Below are 10,022 nucleotides of genomic sequence, written 5' to 3' on the forward strand. Positions count from 1 at the left end.
ACTTCAGACATGACTGTTCCACAGACGAGATGGACATAAGGAGGTTTTTTTTCGAGGAAGAGGAAAGTAAGTCAGAGTTGCCCAAGTTTTCCCTTCAGTGGCCAAGGCACCCTTATGAGACATTCTCTGACTATAATAGCATTAGTTAAGTCACAAAGATCCTTCTGCAAACACTTTGATTATAGCTAGCTAGATAAGCACGCTTTTTACATACATCTAGCACTAGGCAATACCATACTTTATTTACCCATTACAAGTGGAACAGCACAAAGTAGCATTTTTTTTTTTTTTTACACTTTAGAATAATGGTCCGTTGTTAATGAGTAGCTATGCAGGAAGTAATAGGTAGTTCTACTGTCACGACGTGAGGTGGGGCTGGACCCAAATGCAGGGGAGTCAGCAGGCATTGTCAAACAAAAAGGGTTTATTCTCGGAACTGGGACAGACAGGGTAACACGCAGCGACAAAGGGTAATGCTAAGACAAAGACTGGACACAAAACGGGAACTTAAATACACAGAAACAAACAAGACACACTGAAACACAATGAAAGACACAATGAAACTAACGAGAACTCAACGAGACACAGGTGAAGACGATGACAGGGAAATACTAGGGCAGGGCAAAACCAAAAACCAGGGGGGCACGGTTGTGGTCGTGACATCTACATTAACACAGAATTTAATACTATTAACTAATATGGATGTAGCATATCCTTCCCGACAGATGGTCTGACGCTTTACTGATGATTGCACAATTTATTACAAATCCCACAAACAACGAAAGTGCTGTGAATAAAGCACAAGCAACAATCACGTGTTAACATCTCCTTGCCGTTAGCACCACTGTAGTAGCTTATACACATAGCTAGCCATTAACAATGCTGTTTAAGAACAAATACACAGTTATTACAGTTGTTAATTATTTTATGTATTAAACATTGACAAACCTTTTGCCTCTTCGGGGCCGGAGCACTAATACCGTAACTATTTCTATACTTTTTTAACAGTCGTATTCTCCATTCCTTTTTTCTCTCACTGTTCTCGAGCGCACAACTCTAAACCGTTCTCGGGCGCACAACTATATTACCGTTTTTAACCCAGAGAGTCCTTCAGAATAAAAGCATTTAAATTACAAAAGGAAATGCATAACAAAAAATAAGAAAACAAGCAAAACATGTAACAAGGGCAAAACATTCATAGTAGTGCAAAATGGGTTAATTACACTCCCACCAAATTATGAATGCTTCATACTACATCATATGAACTATGAATAATTTCAAATTAGGATCTTCAATGATCTTTAATAATCATGACCTTAAGAAGCCTCTACCAACAGAACTAACTTCTGCACCGGTCGTTCCAGTATGGAGAGATTTCTATGGCACTCACCCTTATTATTCAGTCTCTTATCTCCCACTGAGATTTTCACTCTCCTTACAAGTCCATCTTTACCACTGACAATCTCCACGACTCTCGCGAGTCTCCATTCACCTCTGGGCAACAGTACGTCAATGTCCATCACTATGTCACCGACACACAGATTTCTCTTCGGTGCATCCCAGAGCTGCCTTGCGATGATGTTACGAAGATATTCCCGTTTCCACCGACTTCAGAACTGCTCGGCCAGATACTGCACGCGACGCCATCTTTTCACTCCATACAAGTCCTCTCTTATGACATGTTTAGCTCTTTCCTGTTCACTGACTGTAGAAGGTGTGCATGATTTGATTTTCTTAGTTCGTCGCAGAAGGCGAGCCACAGCCCTGGTGGCTTGGGACCATGAAGAGAACTTTGACAGGCGATCAGCAAGACTCAACAATTCTGTGGTCTTTGTTTGCAGAGTCTGTGCCCTTTTAACTTCTGGATCTCCTATGGGTAATTCTAGTACTACATCTTTAGGTGTAGGTATTTCATTTTCCCAAAGGAATGTAGGGCCAGTGAACCAGTTGGAAGCAAGCAACTCATTTACAGTTTTTCCCCTGGATGCGCCGTCTGCTGGATTTTCATTCGTGGGAACGTAAAACCATTGCTTGGGACTTGTGTTATGTCTGATCTTCTGAACTCAGTTGGCAACAAAGGTGTGAAAGCGCCTTGCATCGTTATTGATGTAGCCTAGGACTACCTTTGAGTCTGTCCAGAAGTACTCTTTCCCAATCTGCATAACCAAGCTCCTCTCTGAGCATATTACTGATGGTGACTGAAACTACTGCTGCGGTTCATTCCAGCCTTGGTATTGTAGTCAACTTTGTGGGAGAAACACGTGCCTTTCCTATCACTACACAACAGTGAATCTCTCCTCTTTGGTTCCTGACTCGTAAATAAGAGCATTGACCGTATCCGCTGGTGCTCGCATCCGAAAAGTGATGGAGCTCTGTTTCCACAACTTCTCCAAAATTGTCTGGTAAGTAACATCGAGCTATGTCTAGCTTTTCTAAGTTGTCAAAGTGTTGACGCCAGCTCTCCCACCGTGGCTTCAGCATCTCTGGCAGGGAATCATCCTAGCCAGTACCTTGGCGACACATTTCCTGTAGGATCCTCTTCCCCGTGAGAATGTATGGCGCAAGGAAACCAAGAGGGTCATATATGGAGGCGACGGTAGACAATATGCCTCTGCGTGTCGCTGGTTGCTCTTTCAACGCGTTATTGAAACTGAAGCTATCCTTCTCTAGGTGCTTGTATCTCCATCTTTCCACCACAGGAAGCGCAGGTAGTTGCGATCTTCCTCTTGGACGTCGAACTGGTGAAACATTTTCTCAACATCGCACATGAGAGCAATAGGATGTTTTATAAACCGTAGGAGGACACCTGTTAGATTGTTCATCATGTCTTGTCCTGGTAGAAGGTGTTCGTTAAGGCTTGTGCCGCTGTACCTTGCAGAACAGTCGAACACAACACGTAGTTTTTCAGGCTTTTTAGGGTGGTATATGCCATGATGGGGAATGTACCATTGTTCACCAGGAGTTCCGTCTTGGTGCACTTCTTCGACATCACCTCTCTCAATGACTTCTTTCATGTATGCTGTGTAGTCCTTCTTATATTTGTCGTCCCTGTAGAACCTCCGTCTTAGATGACTGAGCCTGATTTCAGCTAGTTTCTTATCATCAGGTATGTAAGGCCGTTGCTTAAAGGGCAGAGGCATCTCATAATGTCCCTGATCATTTTTCCTTATGCCTTCTTTGAGTTTGTTCAGGAAAATGAGATCCTCTTGTGAGACTGTCTTGTCATCTCCTTTAGTGTCCTTAAAGTCTGATTCCAGGGCGCTTATCACATCCATCGGCGTGACTATAGGGAGTTCCTTTACAGTGACTCTGTGACACAGGCTTGATTCTGTATTGTTGAGGCACGGTGACGAGCAGCCTACAATGCTCCACCCCAAGTCTGTGAGGATGGCATAGGGCTCATTGTCCTTTCCTGCTACTACTTGTATGGGTGTCAATGTTCTTGGACAGTTATACCCGATCAAAAGTCCTACTTCACAGTTGAGGAGAGGTGACATCTTATCTGCGATCGCTGTTAAGTGGTTTATCGGTTGAAGGAATACCCTTTCGGTCAACGAGTGACATGAACGAAGCCTTCCATTCAATTAACAGGATTGGGTCTCCACTGAACACTGTGGGTGTTGGCACTAGGAGTCTGTTTATAGCTATGCTGTCTTGGATTGCTTGGGCTATACAGGATATGTCATTTGCGGGTGCTGGTGTATCAATGTGAAGGTTTTGATGGAGTATAGAAGGGTTGAAAGGAATGCAAAAATGCACATGGGCATGCAAAAATAAAGTATTTTGTAAAAGATGTCAACAATTCTGTATTTTGGAATGAAAGGTTCAACACATTCAACCAACTGTGATGAGAAACTGAGTCAAACATAATGGCTAAATAATTAATAAGTACATGGCTAACCCTAACCCAAATCAAGGCCTGTACTCACTCTATAATGAGTCTAGTGTAACAGACCCTGACTGTCACTTATCATGAAGTCCACGGGACGCAGGCTAATCAAATGAATGACTATACAGAGGCAGATGTAGCAAAATATGGATATCTATATGAATATGAATATCTGGTCACTGATGAATAAGTTTACAAACAATAATACACACACTGCCATCAAAGTAGTTCCCCACCGGGTCATACAGGCTATGAGCAACCAGTAACCCCACAGTCTGACCAAACCAATCCCCAATATCAATCAACACGATCTGGATTATAACACTGCAAATCACACAAAACACTCAATGCAAGTAGGCTAACACCGAATCCAGAACAACGTGATATGACAAACTTAGACACACTCCACACAAATGTGTTTGGGGATCTAAACACAATGTCAGAGGTAATCACAATGGTTACACCAGCCTAATATATCCAAAGGCTGGGAGCACCCAGATGGCAGTTAACTAAAAATAACACATTCATACAAACAAAAGGAAACCACGATCTAAAAGAAATATGCTGGTAGCTCTCACAGTCTATGATTACGAAAACAAATTAAGGTAAGGGAAAACAGTGGTCACCCTATTTCCTGGATAAGACACAATACATGAATACTTGCACATAATATTCACAATGAAAACTTTACATGGTTGAAACAGTCAGAAACTATGCTTACGACTTACAGGACGATGCGCCAGCACAAACACGACCCATAGTCTGCAATCAGATCTTCCTATGTCGCTGCAGTGACAGATTTAAATGTTTGCGTTAACCAAGCGCTTTTTACAAGTGTTACACCACAGCTAGCAAACTGATACAAGTGATCTGTATAGTAATCCCCCTGACAACAGATAAATGAAACCTACCAGTGTTCCTCCGGCAACAGACAACCACGGGCAACAAGCGCCAAACAATTCAAACAATTTACTCAGTTGGGTGGGAACAACGTATATATACACCCCACCCTTAAGAGGGCGTGCCCAATGCGCTGCAAGTCAGCCCTACCACATACACCCCTGGCTTAAAGTTCACCGTCCCGGTGAACAGTAACCGTTTACCTATTGCCAAGGCCTAAAGGGAGTGAGGGTCATGTTCGCTTCAACCACATTGACGGATAGTGCTTGGGTGACAGCCTGTGGCAGGCGGAAGGGATTTGGGTGTTGTCCAGCTGTGCTGCGGGTGGTACGTCTGGGGAATAGAATAGGGTCAAAACCCAGATCCAACTCACCAGGGGGCTGTACTGTGGGGGTGTCAGCACCTGGTATACTCTGGGCCAGCCCTGGTCCTGTAATAGGGGTAGTACTCACTGGTGTTGTGCCTGTGGGTTCCGTATTGTTTGTGAGGGGGTGGGTGCCCAGAGCCTTTTCTGAGCGAGCAGAGGTCTGTGGGTCAAGTGCAGGGCCTGGGGGATTCAGCTCTGCAGGGCCCTGAGCATTCCTCCTGGTGTTGACTATAGCTACCCTGAGTTGGCCTCCAGCATCAGGGTCGTCTTGGCCTTGCCTCCTTTGGTCGTCCTCATGGAGCTCCTGGACTGCTGGTACAGAGTGGCTGGCTGACTTTTGGCCTGTGGGGGACTGGGTATCCAGAGTATTTTCTGAGCGAGCAGGGGACTGTGGATCAAGTGCAGGGCCTGGGAGATCCGGATCTGCAGGGCCCTGAGCATTTCTCCTGGTGTGGACTATGGCTACCCTGAGTTGGCCTCCAACTTCAGGGTCGTCTTGGCCTTGCCTCCTCTGGTCGTCCTCCTGGAGCTCCTGGACTACTGGTGCGGGGCAGCTGGCTGAGTGTTGGCCTGTAGGCACCTGTTTGAGCTCGGTGCGATGTATGGTCCTGTTGGGGCCCTCCTTCCCCTGGGGCTTGATCTTATAAAGAGTGCCAATCCCATCCATGCATTCAACAACCTCATACTGTGCCGACCCCCAAATGTCCTGGATTTTATGGCGGCCATGAAAGTGGTTCTTGCAATAAACTAACGTGCCAGATTGCAATATAGGCACCGAGTCAGGGTCACCTCGCCTTCGATATGCCGCCGCTTCTTCCAGATGTTTCCTTGCACTCGTGTAGACAGATGTAAGGTACTCTTGGTGCTGTGCCACCCAATCTGTCGGTGGGCTATCTCCTTCATCTTCAATATTCCCCAGCAAATGGTCCACTGGTAACTGTGGCTTCTGACCAAACATCAACTCATAAGGGGAGTGTTGTGTTGAGTGATGCACAGTTGTATTGTAGGCAAACAGGAGCTGAGGGAGCAACTGAGGCCATTTCCGCTTCTTCTCGGGTGGTAGTGTTCGGAGAAAGTCATGCAGTGTCCGATTGAAACGTTCGCATTGACCGTTTCCTTCTGGATGGTAGGAAGTGGTCCTACTCTTTGTTATACCATAGATCTCACACAAACGCTTCAACAACTCCCCCTCAAAGCTGCGCCCCTGGTCAGAATGAATTCTCCTCGGCACCCCATACACATAGAACCATCTCTCAGTCAAGATCTTTGCTACGGTGGCAGCTTTTTGATCAGGGGTGGGGTAGGCCTGGGTAAACTTGGAGAATACATCTGTTACCACAAGAACATTCTCCTGTCCTGTGCTAGTTCGATCTAAGACAGTGAAGTCTATGGCGATTATCTCCAATGGCTTGGTTGCTAATAGATTTCCCATAAATGTCCTGGCTTTGGGCTGTGATGCCTTAGCAACTGTACAGCGCTCACACGCTGTGCACCACTGTCGAATGTCTTGCCACATCTGGGGCCAATAACACCTCTGGCGTATTAAGTCTGTAGTCCTATCAACCCCCTGATGGCCATGATTGTTGTGCAAGCTAGTAAGGACTTCAGCCTGTAGCGTCTTTGGCAATATCAGCTGCAGCACTGGGTCCCTTGATGGAGGGGCCTGGATTGCTCTGTACAGGACCCCTTCTACCTCCTGTATCCGTGACCACTGGTTTATCAATTGATTTGCCTCCTTGAGTTCCCTTTTCCTTTCTTGACGTGTAGGTGATCGGCCCCTGCGCCAAAACCACAGTAACCGGGAGATACCGGGATCTGCTCCTTGCAAGGCTCTAAGGTCTGCTTTGGTCCGAATGGGAATGGCGTCTACTGTACAGGATTCTGCCAGCCAAAGAGCTTTCTCAGGTGCCCTCTGGGCTTGTATGCTGGCCATGACAATTGGCAGGGGGATGTCTAGCCCCTGGGATACGGAGTGATGGGTGTTTGTGGGGCTTACTGGGAGCCTTGAGAGGGCATCTGCATTACGATTAGCCACTCCCGGCCGGTATACAATGTTGTAGTCAAAGTGGGCAAGCTGAGAGACCCAGCGCTGTTCGACCGCACCTAATTTTGCTGACTGCAAGTACCGGAGGGGATTGTTATCAGTGTACACTGTGAATTTGCTGCCGAGAAGGTACTCCCGAAACTTTTCTGTGATTGCCCACTTTATTGCAAGAAGCTCGAGTTTCATAGCACTGTAATTTGACATGTTCCTTTCACTTGGTCGTAAGCCCCGACTAGCAAAGGCAATTGGTCGTCGTAGCCCATCCTCCTCCTGTGACAAAACAGCTCCCAGCCCTGCATGGCTTGCATCAGTTTCTAAAATGAAGGGTCGATTGAAATCTGCATACCTGAGGACTGGGGCTTGGACGAGCCGTTGTTTCAAGGCACAAAAGGAGCTTTCACAGGCCTCATCCCAGTGTCGTTCCAGAGGGCCATGGGCTGTAGGAGGGGGCCGTTTGCGAGTACCCTGCAGTGCTCCGACCAATTTGTGTAACGGGGCCGCCAGGCCAGCAAATCCATCCACGAAACGTCTATAATAGGACGCAAATCCAAGAAAAGAGCGGAGCTGTTTGACAGTGGTAGGTCTGCCCCATTCCTTCACCACACGGATCTTCTCTGGATCTGTTGCCACACCAGCTGCAGAGATTACATGGCCCAAGTAGCCCACCTTGACCTGAAAGAACTTGCATTTCTTCAATTTTAATTTGAGATTGTTCTCCTGGAGACGACTCAGCACCATTTCCAACCGCTCCAGATGTTGCTGGAACGTATTTGAAAAAATTACAATATCATCCAAATACAGTAGAAGGGTGTGAAGGCTCTGGTCACCAAAGATTCGTTCCATGAGACGCTGAAAGGTACTTGGGGCGTTGCATAAGCCAAAAGGCATCCTATTAAATTCAAAAAGCCCAAAAGGCGTACAGAAAGCGGTCTTATGTCGGTCCTTGGGGGCCATTGACACCTGGTTGTAGCCACTAGCTAGATCTAAAGTGCTGAACAACTTAGCACCACCGAGGGAGTCCAAAGTCTCTTCTATTCTTGGCAAGGGAAAGGCATCTTTGCGGGTTTTTGCATTGAGCTGCCGATAGTCTACACATAGGCGAATTGAGCCATCTTTCTTTCGGACCACAACTGTGGGAGAGGCATAAGGGCTACAACTGGGGCTGGCAATACCATGTGCAACCAACTCTTGAATATGAGATTTCACCAGATCGTATTGGGTTGGCGGGAGACGCCGATACCTTTGGCGGACTGGTATGTCATCCAGCAGAGGTATGGTATGTTGGAGCAAGTCAGTGCACCCCAAATCCCCCTCACTGGAGCTGAAGGCACTCCGGTATTTCTCCAACAGGTTCCGAGCATCTTCCTGTTGTTTTGGGGGTAGGGTGGACCAAGTAAGTTGGGAAAAGTCGACACCGGGGTCCCTGTCAGCTTGCACCGATTGTACTACGGCTATTTGCTCATGTTCATCCTCCTGGACTTGAAACTGAATGGGGCAGGTCGAATCAGGAGACTGGACAACATGCAACTCTCCAAGCACCGTCTTTGGCTGAAGCCATCGGTCCTGATTGCCCACATTAATGACTGGTATCCTGACCATCCCGCTGGTGACAGACAGTCGTGCAGCTGCGACAAGGAGGTCACTAGGCAACTGGCCTTCTACAAATGATAGGGGCTCTAAAAAACAGGAGGGAAGAATGTACCCTAATTGCTGATGGCAAGTTGCAGGGACAAATCTCATTGAACTCGCAGGGATTCGTACCGCAGGACCTTTCTGAACTCTAGCCAAGCCCACCCGACCCGTTTCCAAAGTCTGTTCCAGACGTTGACACACAGTAAGAGCCTGCTGCCATGCTTTCCCTGCCTGTTGGATAGAGGGGGACTGGAACAATGCGTGGCCGTGCTCCAAAAACAATTCACGATAGCATTCACCAATGATGTTCATGCCGAGGAGGCCGGGGACTCGCTCCCGTCGTGACTGCATGGCTGGGTCGGTGGAAACTTTAAGAACTAGGATGCCCATGTTAGGTAATGTCTTTCCAAAAATACTTATGGTGGTTTCCAGGTATCCCAGATACGGGATATCTAAGCCATTGGCAGCCTTAAGCTTAAGCCAATGGCAGGCCTGAAGTTGAAACTGGGGCTGCAAGTGCTGCTCAAAAAATGTTTTAGTGACTGTAGTCACCATCGATCCAGTGTCTAGTAGGCAGGCTATCGGCACTTCACCCACACGAACCTCCACCACGGGACATTTACCAATTAGTTGAGGTGCTATTGGGAAGCTAGAACCCGAGGATTCCCCACCCGACGGTTGGGCCATAACGTCGGAGGGTGTTAGTTTTCCGCCCACCGGGTAGCAGGGACAGAGGGGACCTTACAAAACCGTGCAATGTGGCCAGGCTGACTGCAGCGCAAACAAATAGGTCTACCATCAGCGTGAAAACGATATTGAGAACCACGTGCCAGAGCTCTAGAGGTTGGGGGGGCAGGCACCCTAGAATGTGCTGCCTCTGCTACAAAATGAGGAGCATCAAGACGCTTCAAGATGGCATCTAGCTGAGCTTGTTGTTTACGAAGGCTGTCCTTTACCTCGGCTAACTCTTTAGTAGATGTTAATGACACCGTTTGCGAGTCAACAGATAACTCTGTGATGCTATTGGTACTACATGACTGTGCCCGAGGACGCTGGGCACCAGAGTGTTCACCCTCTTCTACCCAACGGATTGCTTCCCGTCGGATATCCAAGAAACCAAGTCGGGGGTTAAGCCTAGTGTGACGGCATAACTCCCGACGCAGCATACTATCTCGCACAAATTCTATGAA

The 10,022-nt window shown here is 47.2% G+C and overlaps 1 protein-coding gene across 1 annotated transcript; it reads right to left on the reverse strand.

The window, feature by feature from the left end:
• Positions 1–4,992: 4,992 nt before the first annotated feature.
• On the reverse strand, positions 4,993–9,159 carry LOC124485757. Its single transcript, XM_047047542.1, has one exon. The coding sequence runs from the start codon at positions 9,142–9,144 to the stop codon at positions 4,993–4,995; it is 4,152 nt and encodes a 1,383-aa protein (XP_046903498.1). The 5' UTR covers positions 9,145–9,159.
• Positions 9,160–10,022: the final 863 nt, after the last annotated feature.

Source organism: Hypomesus transpacificus, chromosome 23 (assembly GCF_021917145.1).
Source record: "Hypomesus transpacificus isolate Combined female chromosome 23, fHypTra1, whole genome shotgun sequence".
NCBI classification, from domain to species: Eukaryota; Metazoa; Chordata; class Actinopteri; order Osmeriformes; family Osmeridae; genus Hypomesus; species Hypomesus transpacificus.